Consider the following 16508-nt stretch of genomic DNA (forward strand, 5'->3'; position numbering starts at 1 on the left):
CATTCACATGTAGAGTGGTTCAAATAGATGCACAGATAGTAGTGAGTGGCAGCCCCAAGCTTAGTTAAGACTTTATGTAAAGGTATTTTCTTACAGAAGTCTTTTTCTAAGGTCCTGCAGTTCTTCCCCGGGAGCTGTAGAAAAGCCTGTGAGAGCTGCCAGCACTGCCTTCCGTGGCTGCTGCTTTTGAGAGCATCCTTGGGGTTGTGCTTCTAGACTCGAGCACCGGACGCACCCAGGGCCAGGCTTGAGGAAAGGCATCTATCTCTTCAACCCTAGAAGTCCTTGGGTAGCAGAGGCAGAGCTAGGCTTCCTTTGTGTGAGGGAACCTCTTTAAAAAATGGAATTGATAGGCTGGATTTTGTGTAACTTTAAGAAAAGCTTAAACTCTTTGGGGGTTAATACTTGTCCAGACATTCCGGAAAACTCATGGAAATGCCCCCTCTGTACTTAGGAATGCAGAAAGGGTTGCTTCTGCTAGTGTTTTCCTCTTTTATTCAGTTGGCTCTTCATTCAGGCTTTGCCAGTGTACTACAGAGCTTTTCCTGACTGGCTCATCCATAATTTATGAAATCTCCATCTCTTGTTTCATAAATATTCCAAGGCAATGTCCTGCTCTTTTCATACCAAGACTGTAGAATCTGTTCTGCCCCCTCGCCTTTGATTTGCCTTGGGCTGAATAGTTGCCCATTTTCTTAGCCAGGCATGTTCTCAGAATATTTAGTTATGTCACCCATAAACCCATGAGTATGACTCATATTCGTAGTTCTTTCATTAATAGCAGGAGAACATTTCAGAAGGGACAAGGGGGTAGAAGTTTCTCTTTGGGAACAGAAGGAGTGACTGTCATTCTTCTCTGGCCTCAATTACAGCTGAGAAATAAATGACTAGACGGGGTTGGAGAGATGGTTCAGTGGTTAGAGCATTTGCGGTTCATGTGGAGATCCTGGGTTCACTTACCAGCACCAACATGATGACTTACAACCATCATTAAGGGATCTAGAGTGCCCTCTTCTGGTCTCTGTGGGTACCAGACATGTTTGCAGTGTTCATACTTATGCACAAGCAAAACATTTGAACACATAATGTAAAAATAATAATTCTTAAGATAAATAAATGGACAGATGCTGGCAAGATACAAAATAGCACTGGTAGAGATAAAAATAAATGACTCCCAAATGCGCTTTCCTTAAAACACACGTACACTCTCACAATTAGTTCTTTAAACGTCTAGCAAATTGTTCCATGCTGCGAGTGGACATTTTTAGACTAGTCATGAGTTACTGGCCTTTCTGTTTTGTCTTATTTTAAACTTATACTTGGAAACATAAAAGCTGAACATACTAATTGAGTACTATAAAATGTACACATTATGATCTGTTTAAATCAACTTAAATATATTTATCTCGTAAAAACACTTAGCAGTTCTTTATGGTGTGGGCTATCTGGTTTTGAATAATCAGTTCTGGTCAGCTTAAGGAGTGTTCTTTGCATCTGAGATTTGTGAAATATTGGTTGGATTTGTGGGCCGACAAATGGGTTCTCATCCAGAACCCACCAGTGGCCAATAGTTCAGCAGGGTGGGCAATGCCCCATTAGCCCCTTTTCTATCCGTAATTGTGGACAGGTTGAGCCTTGTGCAAGCCCAGTGAAAGCAACCACAGCTGCTATGAGTACATGCTTACAGTGGCTGAGTCGTGTCTAGAAGATTCCATTTTGTAGTTCTTCTCCGCCCTGTCATCTGGCTCTTATGTTCTTTCCATCACCTCTACCTCAGTATTTTCTGAGCCCTAAAGGGGGTGGTATAAATGTCCCATTTAGGGCTGTACATTCAACTATCCCTTACCCAAGCAACCAAACGCCTCTGCATTCATGAAAGTTTGCTGTAAAGAGAAGCTTCTCTAAGGATGAGAGCAAAATTTGTCTATGGGTATAAACATATGTGTTTAGAAGGCAGTTTGACTCATGTCAGTATAAACATCAGTAGTAAGTTGCCTCTTATGGCCTATGTTTTCCCCAGTTATGGGTTTTTGTTTGGGCTCATAGTATGAACCATGAATTTCCTCTTGTGGAACAGGCCCAAATGCAATCATAGAACATTGGTTGCCCCTATAATGGTTGTACCATTATTGTAGCAGTGGGCACTTCTTGCCTAGTGGTTGGTATTCTTGTTCAGAGGGTTCAAAGTTGATGCCCTTTCTTTCCCAGCAGTCTATAGAGCGTTCTCTGGCATTATGAAAGCTAGCCATCAGGGAAGAAGTTTTCTGCTCAGTTCTGCCTTTCTCTATATGTTGCAATCAAGATACATGTTGTCTTTAGTAATAGTGTCTTATCATCCAGTTCTGGTGGGTGACCAGGAAGAATAGCAAGAACCTGCATTATTTGGGGTCCCTTGGGACCAAAAACTCACAGGAGGGATTCCCCATGTGATACTGGGATACCTGTTTAATAATCATTGCTTCTAGGAGCAGAATTATCTAGCTAAGACGGATATCTCCCTTCTAACTCCTACTTATTTTAATTTACACTTTTAATTTGCTTATAAAAATGTAAATTTCCATATTGCTGTTTCCTACACTCTTCACTTTAGCTACCCTTCCTCATGCTTTCATTTTCCCAACCTCTACCCCACCTCTTTCCCCATCACTGCTCTGTTGTCCTGCTAACTAATCTCCTGCCCCTTAAGATGTCCTGCTCCCCATTGGCCCCTTCCTAGTTTCCTGACACCTAAAGAATTGCTGCTAGAGCAACTCCCCCACCCTCTGTCAATTCCTTCTGCTTTTCAACCTTTGTTCTTAAGAACGCTGCTGACCATTCTGTAGGATGTACATCTAGTAGTGTATATGCTATTATATCTGTTTGGCTGTCATAAACCTTAAGTCATTGTACTGTGTTGTTCCAATCTTAGATGGTCTTTTAATAAAAAACCTAGAGCCAAATATCAGGGTGAAAGCTGAAAGATCAGAGAAGCAGAACAGCCAGCCCCTAGTTCTTACTCCCCGAAATCCTCAGCCTAAAGAGAGTGAGTTCCTGTTTCCTCACACCTTATATACCTTTCTCTGCACTTCCTGGGATTAAAGGCATGTGTCCTTCCCAAGCAAAGGCATGAGATCTCAAGTGCTGGGATTAAAGGTGTGTGCCACCACTGCCTGACCTCTGTGTCTAATCTAGTGACTGGTTCTGTCCTCTGATCCTCAGGCAAGTTTATCAGGGTACATAATATATCCCCCGCAGTACTGCTAATCAGACAAGAGTCTGAAAAATATGAAGAGTGGCTCTTCTTGAAAAGACAAGGGAAGAATGTTTTACTGTCATATCTTTTCCCTCTAGACTTTAGAATGTGGGAGATGGAGAGTCCCCTTTGTCTGCTTTCATTGAAATGAAGCACAGACAGCTGCAGCTCCCAAAGGCAGCAGACTGTAGCAAGTGATGTCCTTGGCTTCCTGCATTTCCAGTAGAATTTGGATGTCCTTTAGGTCCGGTGTATGTATGGGTGAGACATCTAGTATCTGTTTAGTGAGAGGTACAAGCTTCCTTAATCTATTACATGTAACTGTAGAATAGAATCATCATAAAGCATGCTCAAAGATCCTTCTTTGCATTTCTTTCACAGAGAAAGCTGGGAGTCTAACTAATGTGGCTGGTGCTGTCAGCCATCCAGACCACCCGGTGCTGGGCCACTGACAAAGAGGAATTGTTTGCAGGGAGCTTTGCACTCTTCCTGCTTCAGTAATTATTTAATTACAACAGGAAGTAAAAGGGTGGAATAAAATTGTAAATGGTATCTTGGAGTCAGTCATATTCGTCCTTCCTTTAGGAAAATCACAATATTAAGTAGACAGTCTATAAGGGAAAAAATATATTTCAGGTTACAATATTTTTTTTCCTCCTTGAATCTAGATTCTAGGTCCAAACATGATCTTTCACATTTGAATAGTACTTCTCAAAAAACCTGTTCCTTTTCTAAGTCAAATTATAGCCATGTTTAGTAAAGATACCATTAGTAAACAAACAAGATTATTTCAAGTAGAAATGGACCCAACATTTTTTAAAGATGTACTTCTTTTTATTTTATGTGCATTGGTGTTTTGCCTGCATGTTTGTGTGAGGGTGCCAGATCCCTTGGAACTGGAGTTACAGACAGCTGTGAGCTGCCATGTGGGTGCTGGGAATTGAACCCGGGTCTTTTGGAAGAGCAGCCAGTGCTCTTAACCACTGAGCCATGTCTCCAGCCCCATGGGCAGAACATTTTTAATAGCACACCACAATGCCACATGCCCTTATTGGGTGGAGGACCAAAATAAGGAAGCCTTCATTTGATACTCTGAGCAGGTGGCACTTATATTGAACACTGTCATATCAGAGGAAGCATATTAACAACTTCACAGCCAGTCCTGACTTTCGGTGTGTATGTGTGTGGGGGGGTGTATCTGTGTCTGGGTGTGTCAGAATTGTAAATCTGAATTAATATCTCTCACTTTCTAAATAATCACTTCTAAAAATGTTGAAAAAATAAGACTGCCCTTCAATACTTGTTTATTTTGAGACAAGTTCACTATGCAGCCCATGCTAGCCTGAATCCTGTGGTGCTCCCTAATGAGCCAAAGTGCTAGGATTGCTGGCAGTGCTGAGGATGCAATGTGCTGTCCTTTTAGAGCCTTCCTTTTTAATACCAATCTAGCCTTTAGTAGGCACAGTGAGAAATTGGAGTGCCTGCTACCCGGTAGGGATAGGACAAGGTGCTTGGCTGCTAACAACCCTATGAGGAAACTCATGGCACTTTAATAGTGCTGGAAACTGTCATGGCATCTTATAGAGCTGGAAACGGTCATGGCAACTGATAGTGCCACAAATACAAAACTGGGTGGTAATGGAAGGATTGTTGGGTCTCTTCTCCACTTCGTCTTCTTTCTCCACTGGGGCCACATGTGGTGTAAGAAGAGTCTTTCTCCAGTGCATTGCCCAGTTTGGGGTTTGAATATGATCCATTCTGTCTGCTCCATTGTATTAAGGGCTGTAAACAGCAAAGAACCCTGTTTTGTCCACTCACTCTGTACACCAAGCCGAATGCAGAGCCTGTGCGCTCAGTGAAAGTTGGCTGGAGGAAGGGTTAGTTGTGCTGTGGAATTTGATACTCCATAGGTATGAATTTGCATTAGCCCAGCATTTCCTACTCAATTACTCTGAGCAGAGGGAAAAGTCTGAACTGCATGTGTGGTAGGTTGCATATTCCTCTTGTTTCATATTGTCACTGAAGAGACTAGATGAGGGTGAGCCATGGGCTTTAATAATCATTTTCCTGTCTTTAGGATTCTGTCTTAAATCGAGTGCTCTGCGCCGGCCTTAGAGATACGGTCCTTCCAGTTTTCTGGTGGGGCCAGCTCCTTGGCAAGGAACTTAAAGCCCCAGGGGAAGTGGTGTGGTTTGACAGCTTCTAAGAGTGGGTGGGACTGGCTCAATGGGAACATTTTCAAGAAACAGCTCCATTCAGCAAGGGCAACAACAAGTGTCTTGTTCTGTCCTCTAGAGTCTCAGCAAGGGGCCACACTGTCTACAGGATGCCATTAGTATCCAGACAGCATGGCACGGGAGGGAATGATTTCATCTGGACTGCTCAACTCAGTGGCAGGGGACAGCTGCTGGATCTGGAGATTGGCCTTGCCTGGGAAGTCCTGTGTAAAAGATTGAGTTCCAAAGTGCTCCGGGAAGGCAGCAGTTTGTGCAGGATAAGACACAGGGGGGAAACCTGTCACGCCTTTGGTACCACAAGGAGACACAGATACTGAGCTCTGGGGATGGCTCTTGGGGAACCAGTCATCTTCTGCTAGACATTAGTTTTCAGTTGGCATTGTACTTTGGAAATTCCAGTTGAGCCTGTGGCATAATAAGGATCTTTTCCCATCAACAGCAGAATTCGAAGTATTTACTTAGGAACTGGTTTAAAGAAAGTTGTATATTACTTATTCCTTATAAAGCATTTTGCTTTGTATGAGAGACAAAGTTTTCAAAAGCCAGATGGTATCATCAGCTTCTAATAATTGTACACATTACTGCCTGAAGCCTCGTCTCCTTCATTCTCTGTGTGTGGATGTAGACATGCACATGCCAGTGTGTGGGGGTCAGAGGACAATCCCTGGTGGTAATCCCTCGTGTCTGAGCTAGGACTTTAGTGCCATTGTGTACCCCAGGATAGATGGCCCCAAAGCTTCCTGACATGCTGGTGTCTATGCCTCCCATGTCCCTGTAGGAGAGCTTGGATTATAGGTACTCACAGGACAGCATTCAGCTTTTAATGGGTTCTGGGGATCCAGGCGCATGCATGGCAAGAGCTATACCCCCTGATTTACTCTTTTTTTAAAAAAAAAATGGTTTGAGCATACCCATTTCACCCTAGCTGCCTAGCCTATTTATTTTACTTCTAAGCATGTATCAATTTATTTATCTTTGGCTTTTTGAGTCAGTCTCATTGTATTGCTTAGAGTGACCTTTAACTTTTGACAGTTTTCTGTATATTTAAGAATGAGACCTGATTCCTGCCCTGCCAGAGTTTATGATCTGGTTATAGAAGCAAACAACTTGATAAATGATCAAGGTTCAGTGTGTGATTAGTAATTTGATTCTCTTGTAAGCAGCTGCTTACCGAGCCCCTGTCTGGAGATAATCCAGTTAACCAGGCAGCCCCACTGCCTGCTTTACCGAAATGGCTGAGTGTGTGGGAGGGAAAGGATCCTGCTTTACAGGCTTGCCTTCCAGGTGAAATTGATCCTTTGAACTGCTAAACTTCAGACCAGACGTGTGCTAAATATTCTTGTGATGTAATGTGCTGGTATAATCAGCTCTTCATTAAATGTCCAACTGTCATATGAGAAGTCCCATTTAACCAATAAGGAGCCAGATTTATATTTGCTTGAAAATGACTTCTCTTCTGCATTTTTAAAAATCACTCCTTCCCCTGTTTCAAAGGCCAGTCTTCTACCCTCCGGGATCCCTTATGTTTTGGGAATGGATTTACACTGGTTATCTGGGATAAACTACTTAGCGTCTAGGAGACAAATCTGAATTGCACCTGCTCTCTGTGTTTAGGAGTGAGCGAGCCCGCTGGATCACAGCCCTGGGACAGAGCAGTGGGAAGCAGCCACCAGATCGAACCAGTAAGTTTTCAAGAGAGGTAGCTACCCTGGAACGCGGAGGGGTTCTGCCCTCTGCTGGCCGGCATGGTTACTGACTGGTCACGCTACCTTCATCTCTACCTGCTTTAAGGCTCCTCCCAGATGCAGTGGTTAGATAAACATGAAAAATCACTGCTTAGCCTTCCTGAGTCTGTTTCTTCATCCGTGAGACAGAGATGTCGGGTTAACCGTGGGTTATTGTGAGGAGTACAATAAATTATAGAGGGTGAAACCCTGCTTGAATCATACAGTGTTTACACTTAGCTGTTACTAATGGGTTTGAATAGACGTAGAAAAGTGAGGGTGTGTTTGATTTTTATTGTGTTGAGGAAAAGACTTGCTGTGTAGCTCTGCCTGGCCTGGCTTCACACTAGTCCAGACTGGCATTGAACTCAGGCTTCTGCCTCAGCTTCCCCAATGCTAGGATGACAGGGTGGGACCACCATGTTTGATTACAAGTTTTTGGTCTAAAGAAAATTACATTTTTTCCTGATCCTTTTTAGTGTAAGTGACAATGTCAAAAAAATGTACTTTATTCTTCTGGTGCCCTGTTCTGCGTATTCTTTCATTGTAATGCTCTGTTTCTGGATGGCCAGTTGGAGGACTGAAGAATGAGGGTTGTAAACGTGGTTTTCTGGAGCTAATGATCACAGCTTTTAGAGTCAAAGCAAAAGTGGTTGGTGGGACATTAAATTTTATAATAAAAACAAATAATGAAGCCATGCCAGTCAGTTCTGCTGAAGTTGTGTTATTTGTTGCAAATCAGCATTTTGGGGCACTCCGAATTAGTCTGGCAAGCATTTGGTTGGAGCTCCCACTTTTTCTAAGCTTTTTCACAGCCTTTATGCCCGGTTGCTGGTAGGACAACAGCACTGTGGTTAGAGATCTGGGTACTGCAGATGTTATCAGTTTTAGGGTCTTGACCTATCTATCACCTGCTCTCATGCCTCAGTGTCCCCAACATGCAATGGCTATTGGCAGTTCCAATGTGTAATACAGTGAATGACTCCTGATCAAGGCTATTGCTGAGCATATTCATGCATCATAAGAGCCCTCTTGAAGCCAACTTTTAAAATTCTAAAGTTCATAACCAAGCATGAGGCTTCTTAAAGTAACTTCCCCATAGGAGCCCGGCTCAGTCTGCCAGTGCCAGTCCTGGAACCACAGAGCTGAGTAAGTGAATGCATACTGCTGCTTTGTACAAGTTCTGTTCTTCAGACTCTGGAAGCTCAGTGTGTCCCCTTTCCTCCACAGCACTGACCCAGGTGGAAATCATTAGATCTTTTACTGCCAAGCAGCCAGATGAACTCTCCCTACAGGTGGCAGATGTGGTCCTCATTTACCAGCGTGTTGGCGACGGTGAGTAGGATTCTTCTCATAGGCACTGGTGGACTGGCACTCACAGAGCCTCAGGGCCACTGAGTTTAATTTTGTCATCAACACCTGTATTCCATATCCTGACACACAGACTTCAGCTCCTCCATCCAATCCTTAAACCATGTTCCTGGTAATTCATGCCCCAAACCAGAAGCTTCTCAGAGCCCTAATGATGCTTCAGAGCGATCCATTTGAACCCCCTCCCCAACTCCCCCATGCATCCTGTTTTCTCTCTGTTTACTTTTGAAGCATGATGCCGTCACCATGAAGCTTCCTTCTCTTCCCCATCCTGCAATCATGTAGTTCTCACTCCAAAGGCTTTCGGCCCTGCTCCTTATGTTCAAAGAATTCCCTTTCCAAGCCCAGGCAGTTCACACCCTCTCAGCCCCCAGCCAGTTCACACCCTCTCAGACCCTCCCTTCAGAGCTTTTGCTCCTATTCAATCTCTGGTGCATCATCACTCACCCTCTCTTGAAACCTGGTCCTATTTCACTTCAAGTATTTTGACCTTCACAGGAATGTGTTGCACTAAAGTTTCTTCTTGCCTATTATCTATGGTAACCCAACCCACAGAAGACAGCTACCACTGAATGGGCATCTCTTCTTCAGGGTGAGCTGGCACAGTAAGATTCCTCCAGACATATCTTGCCTGATGCAACCTGGTTTTTCTTGCAGGATGGTATGAAGGGGAACGACTTCGAGATGGAGAAAGGGGCTGGTTTCCAATGGAATGTGCAAAGGAGATAACATGCCAAGCTACTATTGATAAGAACGTGGAGAGGATGGGACGTTTGTTAGGACTGGAAACCAATGTGTGACCTCGCAGATGGCCAACAGAACAGGGGCTAGTGTTCCTGTTATCACAGTCTGCTTAATTAAAACAGTGGAAACACATGCCTGTAAGCTTGCCAAGTTGTTCTGTACCCTCAGAAGAACAGCTACCAGATGCAGTTAGTCCACAAAGCTCAGTTTTTGCATAATGACGCTCCTGAGAACCTCTTTGAGTCCACTGAACAGTCTATTTCAGGGATAGCAACAGTCTTCGGCTCCTTCCACTTCCTGTTCTGTAAGATACTGTGTTTGGGCTTCTCTGTCCTCAGCTCACTTAGAACCTTGCTCTTCCCCCTTAATTTTCTCCTTTGTATGGTCCCACAGCATCAGCAAGTTTGTCTGTAAGGAGTGTCCACTTTGTAAATACTTTTTGTGTCTTAGTCTAATGCTGTTAATTCCAAAAGGAACTAACAAGAGTTCAGTAGGTGAGCTGTCATGTTTTGTAAACCTCTTTCTACGAAAGGGAAATTGACACTTGAACTTTGCTACCATTTTCCTCATTAGAAGGAAGGTGAGGAGCCACCCAGTGAGGATTTTTAAAAATCCATCTCATTCAATATTGGTCTGAGATAACTTTAGCTTAATAAACCTAAGCTACTAAAATGACATAGGCTTTACACTTCACATATGTGAGGACATCCGGAAGACAGGATATTATGGGTCAACTGCTGAAGAGCTGACGTAAGACTGCTTTGCCTTCAGTAATACATGGTTCCTGACCGTTCTACTTGTTTTCAAGTAGAAAGTGGCTGGAACACACGTTAGCAATCTTAAGGAAGAGAAAATTAAGCTTAGACAGTATCAAGATGCCAACAAGGTACTTGCTTGAAATATTTTGACCTTAACAGGAATTCATTGCACTCAATACCCGATGGCTTGGTTTGGAGTCTCTTTTAGCTATGAGTTCCTATAGGACTTTATTCTCCACTCGTACAAAGAGACAACATAGTATACTAAAGTTCATTAAGCAGTGGTGAAGTTTTAAAAGATTTACAGGAAAAATTATTTTCATTTGGTAACTATAACCCCTCTCTATTCTGTTCAAGTAAAATCTAAATATACATTATGGGAGGGCTCAGATCTTTGTCCTAGGTCTATGCTCCTGTCTATACAGCGCCTAAGCCATATGGTTCCAGAAGTCCAGTGTGTAGGTGTGCTTGGCTTACACCGTGCAACCCATCCACCTCAGCAGTAAGCCAGAATAGAGATTCCAGGGGCTTTCTCCCCTTTGAGTTGCTTTCCTTTTGCCTGTTTATGTATTCCTTCCAAAAGACATTCCAGGCCCCGCGTTCTCTGAGGTATAAGTAGGTGAATGAAGCAATAGCAGTGGCCCACAGCAAGAGATGTCTCAAGAGTATAAAACAGGAAGTCTCTCTCTCTCCTCTTCAATAGTGTCACAAACTTTTTAGAAAAAATGTTAACAAATTATAGTTTAATCTAATGTCATGTTTTACTTAGGACAAAAGGTGTTGCTTGCAAGAGAATCATTTTGTATTATTTTTGCTAATACCGATTTGGAGCTATAGCATAACACTATGGATCCTGTGAATTAATTTATAAGTGTTAAACAGTGTGGAAATGTATGTCTCCTTTAAGTCAAGCAGCTGAACACTGTTATTAAAGTGTCCCTGTATAGCAGGTATTTAACAGTCACAGTGTTTCATTTCAACTGTGATTGTTTTTAACACACTTTTTTTTAAAACCTACTTTTTTTTTAAATACCTTCTTTGAAATGTACAGTAACTTCACGCCTGCAAAACAGAAATGTTACTTTCATTCCAATAAATTGAACCTGCTTGTCCACTTTCAACAAAGCTTGTGAATTTATAAAGATTTTATAGATACTTGTCTTTCTGTGCTGGTGTGATTTAATTTACTCATGGTGTGACATTTATGGTTTGGGGGATTTGTGGTTCAGAGATGTACTGAGAAGGCATTTATAGCTAGCATTACAAAAGATTCATCTTGTCTTTTGGGTATGTGTTGGCATCAGCTATCCTAGCGAACAGGCGCTTTTGAGAATTGGGTCCTACTGGTTTTGTGCTTATGGAATTGTATCATCTAGTAAATCATGGTAGAAAAAATCCAAACCCTTCTATGTAACTTTCCCATTACTACGTAAGATTGCTACAACGTGAGTGCCTTGAAGCCATACTCACTCCGTGTCTGTGTAGAATTTCCCACTGGAAAGGCCGAAGTCCTGGGTATGTGGATACTAGGGTTCTCTTGTCTCTGAGGCTGCAACAGCCACACAATCCTTCTATCTTCAAGGCAGCAATAGAACGCCGATTTCTGGTACTTGGAATTTAACTCCCTGTTCTGCGCTCTGAGGAAGGAAACTCTTCTTTAAAGGACTCATGATTAAATTAGGCTCATGGAATGATTTCCTCAATGGTTAACTCAAAATTAACTTTTTTTTTTTAAGTAGGCAAATAAATGTTTCAGAATTAACTAATTTTAGCCCTTGGTTAGATCTAACATTTCCTTGACTGTGCAACATAAAATAATACATGATGTGAAAAACAGGGAGGTGGAAGTTAGCAGAACCATCTTAAAATTCTGCCTCCATTACCCACCATAAAACCTTCAAATGCTAGGTCCTTCCAGCTTTCTTGTAGCTGAAGTATATCATGTGATAGCAAATACCCATGAGATCTGTCTGTACCCCAGTTCAGCAGTCGAAGTCATCTTTATTATATTTCTACTCAAGCTTTTGTTAGATGAAGAGATAGGTATGGCATTTCCAGTAAGGAGCAAAATACAACATCCTCTGCTCCATTTCTCGGGAGCATTAGGAAGGCGCGGAGACGCTGAGCCACCTTGATCTGCAGTTTAAGAATGCAGGTCAGAGTGTAGTATGTGTCATAACAACTTCTGTGGACGTCCCTCAGGGGCTTATTCTGGAGTGGGAATATGAGCCTAAAAGACTCAAGAGCTATGCTCCCTCGACTCTAATACATTTATGTCCTAGCAGAGAGAAACCAAAACCTCACTGGTGCAAACACCAACTGAACTCAGTTATTTGTACCAGCAAGTGTTCGTAGGTTCAGCAGAGACTCAGAAACATGGCACTGTGACAGAAATAACCAAGCCAGGGACTCTGGATGCTAGAGTCATCAGGCCACAACAGTATTCGTAAACATTATTTCACAGAAGTAATGCCACACTTTAAAATGGAAACGATCTAGTAACTACAGAAATTTAACAGAAAGAAAAACAAGTAGAAATTATATAGTTGACCATCAGATTACACAGTTACCAAGATCCCAGGGAATTGGAAGAGAGGCTAGAAGAAAGTGTACAGGAATCATGGAGGCAATGGTCATGGAGATTCTAAGGGTTTAAATGGAGTCCTAGAGAAGGGACAGGAAGGGAGTACTGCCGTGTGTGTGTGTGTGTGTGTGTGTGTGTGTGTGTGTGTGTGTGTGTGTGTGTGTGTGTGTGTATGGACACGTGTGTACAAGGTGATCCCACCAGTCTAGGAAGGAAGCTGCACTAGGGAGAGTGATCTTGGCTAAAGGGGATCCTTCCAGCCAAGCACACGTCCTGAACAGACAGATAAAAGGAGTTTTATCAACTGATAAACACTCTTAGCACCTACATGAATAAAGACTGTAGGCCAGAATGTCACAGCATTCAGAATGTATACATCAGCATTAGATAAGTGACCTTTATGATAAAAAAGGTCTGCCTAAAGATAATGCCTGAATTTCAATGAAGGCTGAATTTAGTCAAGAGAATAAAATTTAAATATAAATCTCCTAATGATGCGGTCTCAAAACATAAAAATTAGAGAAATATAAATCCACATTATAGTATAAATTACACCAACATATCTTAGTATTTTATTAGAGAAGGATCCACACAAGCACAGACTTAATGACAATATAACATCCTGCAAAAATTTCAGTATATGCTTTCAAGTGGCATTGCATTTGATTCTTAGACCCAAATGTAAAATGTAAAGCTCTTTTAAATTCTTCAGATGTCATAGAAGAAACATTAGGTGAGTTTGGTTTTTGGTGATAAATCCCCCCACTCCCCAGAGCTCAGGGAACCCCATGGAAGAGAAGGCAGCAAGTGTCTAAAAAGCCATAGGGGATAGAGGATATAAAGAAAACAAGCTCTCTAAATCAACAGGAATAAAGCTCTTAGGAACTCAAGAGACTGAAGCAGCATGCACAGGTCTGCACCGGGTTCTCATATAAACTTCCAGTTTAATATTTTGGTGAGATTCTGAGAATTCGAACCAGTGGGTATCTGATTCTTGTGCCTTCTCCTGGGTTTTCTGTTGGTTTGTCTTGTCCAACTTTGATGTGATTTTTATCTTGTATTTTATTGTTTTCTTTTTAAGAAATGAATGAATGAATGAATGAATTTATTCTGTTTGGGGGGTGGTTTATTCTGTTATCTATTTGGGGGGATATTGGTATACTGGTGTTTCGTTTTGTTTTTTGAGAAAGAACTTAAAGTTAGGTGGGTGTGGAGGGGGAGAGGATCTGGAAGGTTTTGGGAGGGGAAGAATATGATCAAAATATATTTAACATTAAAAATGGCTTAAATAAAACTATATCATCTGATATATAGATATATATCTGATATATATCAGATGATACAGTTTTATTAATATATATATAAGGAACTCTTAAACTTTAACTCAAAGATCAGAAATAATTTCAGCTCTAAACAATGGCAAAGATCTGGATAGCTCACCCGAGTTCAAATAGAACATAAGCCTATGAATGTCAGAGCTGCAGACTAAATATGGTCAGGCACACGAAACGGCTAAAAAGAGGGCAGCATGGTTATGTGAACCTATAATCCCAATCTCAGCACTGGAGAAGCTGATGGACATGGATCTCTCCGAGTTCAAGGTCCCTAATAACCCCAAACAAAAGATGAGAAAATATAAACAGGAACTCGTACTGCTGGTGAAAATGCAGTAACCTCCTGGGAAGGCAGTTTGGCAGTTTCTGACAGAACTAAATATCCCTACCATATGATCCTACAATCACAGGCCTTGGGTTTTATCCAAGTGAGTTGAAAACCTGTCCATACACATAAAAATGTGTATAAAGGTTTATAGCAGCTGTTTTCATAATCACCAAAACTTGATGGGTCAGTAGGTGGACAAGCTACGCACCCATCCATTTTTATCTTAAAATCAGAGGAAAACAATTGGCTTCTAAGAATAACCCAAAATAAAGAGAAAAGGCTGTTCTAAGAGGCTGACTGGAAGCCATGGCAAAGAATAAGCAAAGAAATATGGAAAATATAGTTAACCCTTGAACGCCACTTCTGGATAGTTTTATGTCAACTTGACACTACCTAGAGTCATCTGAAAGAAGGGAACCTCAGTTGAGAAAATGCTACTGTGAGATCAAGCTATAGGGCATTTTCTTAATTAGTGATTGATGGGGGAGGCCCCAGCCCACGGTGGATGGCACCATACCTGGGCTGCTGGTTCTGGGCTCTATAAGAAAGCAGGCTGCACAAGCCATAAGGCGCAAGGCAGTAAGCACCTCCCCTTCTTGGCCTCTGCATCAGCTCCTGCCTCCAGGATCCTGCCCTGTGAGTTCCTGCTCTGACTTCCTTCAGTGATGGACTACAAGGTGGAATCACAAGCAAAATAAACCCTTTCCTCCCAGACTTGCTTTTGGTCATGGTGTTTCATCACAGCAATAGTAAACCTAACTAAGACCACCATGGTACAGCCTCTCCAGTTGAAAAGTGAAGTGTTAATACCCTCAATCCTTAACCACTAATGTTCTAGGTGTTCTGGAAGCAAGCTCATACAAGAGCAACCAGAAGTAACTGCCACGTTGCTATAAGATAGCATACTATACTAGCATGATCCTACTAGCCTTAGATTTAATGCTTACATTTCTCTGTACTCTTGAAATCTTAGTCTTGGTAAATCTTAGTTTTGGCAAATTTTAACTTTTATAATAGATTTGTACACATTTTGATAATTATGTACATCTATTTTATGCATCGACATACCTTTTATGAAACTTTCAATAGTTATAGGTCATAAAATGTGCAACCTTTTCAAATCAAATCTTCTTGATCCCCTGCCCTCCAAGACGGGTCAGTGAATTCATCAAATTCTTCATACCCATGTTGTTCAAGGGTCAGCAATACAAGAAGAATGCTTAGAAAAATTCCCCCAAAACTCTACTACACTAAAGCTCTATGGAATGACTCACCTATCCAGGCTTTGTTTTCAAGAAAGACAGCACTCATTCTATCTTAAACCTAACTTGAAAATTACTGACATGAATTAAATTTAAGAACGAGAAAGTCACAATTTAAAAGATGTCCCCTCATTCAGCAGGAATGGCTGGATGTCATTCACAGTTCACACTGATTGTGTGATGCTTCCCAAACAGTTGCTCTCATGATGTTCTCAATACCCAGTTTTATTCTCATGCCCTACCATTCACCTCACGGTTGGTGCCATTTTCTCCTGGCACTTGCTTTCCATATGAAAAGCAGCACATTGGACCATTTTCAAGGTCAAGAAACAGCATACCTATCCAGAGTGACTGATTTTCTCCCAAGACAGGAATACTTTTAAACCAAATCATTTGACATGAGGTGAAGAATCAAAACACTCTATGTGTAAGTCAATTAGGCAAAGAAGCAACTGAGCACATGGAAAGATGCTCATCGCTAATCATAGAAGCAAAAATAAAACAAAACACTTAACTGAATGTTAAAAATCAAACGAAAAACCAATGGAAATTATCAAGTACAAACAAGCCATTAGGCAGGCAAAAGTGGCGCAGTCACTCGAGGAAAGTCTGGTAGTTTCTTAAAGACACACTGTACCAGGTGGCTGGAGAGAGGACTCAGTCATCTGAGTAAGGGTTAACTGACAGAAGACTTGAGTTCAGTTCCCAGCATCCACAAGGCAGCTCACAATGCCTGTAGTTTCAGCTCCAGGGGATCCAATGCTTTCTTTTGCATATATGTGATACATATAAACTTACACAGGCATATATACACACGAATCAAACTAAAAATCTTAAAAAAAAAAAAAAAGACATACTTTACCATCTAATGGAATGATCTGAATCCAAGATATTTACACAGGAAGTGAAAACATGGAACCATATGACAACTGTA

General features: G+C 41.7%; 1 protein-coding gene across 1 annotated transcript in view; it reads left to right on the forward strand.

The window, feature by feature from the left end:
• Arhgef26 (Rho guanine nucleotide exchange factor 26) overlaps window positions 1-11227 on the forward strand; it is a 113569-nt gene extending 102342 nt beyond the window's left edge. The window contains exons 12-14 of the mRNA XM_052730988.1: window positions 7084-7151; window positions 8424-8528; window positions 9222-11227. Coding sequence (XP_052586948.1) covers window positions 7084-7151; window positions 8424-8528; window positions 9222-9364 — 316 coding nt within the window. The 3' untranslated portion in view covers window positions 9365-11227. The remainder of the gene's footprint in view (window positions 1-7083; window positions 7152-8423; window positions 8529-9221) is intronic.
• Window positions 11228-16508: the final 5281 nt, after the last annotated feature.

The sequence above is a fragment of the Peromyscus californicus genome, unplaced genomic scaffold (assembly GCF_007827085.1).
Source record: "Peromyscus californicus insignis strain IS unplaced genomic scaffold, ASM782708v3 Scaffold_9__1_contigs__length_137607984, whole genome shotgun sequence".
In the NCBI taxonomy this organism is placed as follows: Eukaryota; Metazoa; Chordata; class Mammalia; order Rodentia; family Cricetidae; genus Peromyscus; species Peromyscus californicus.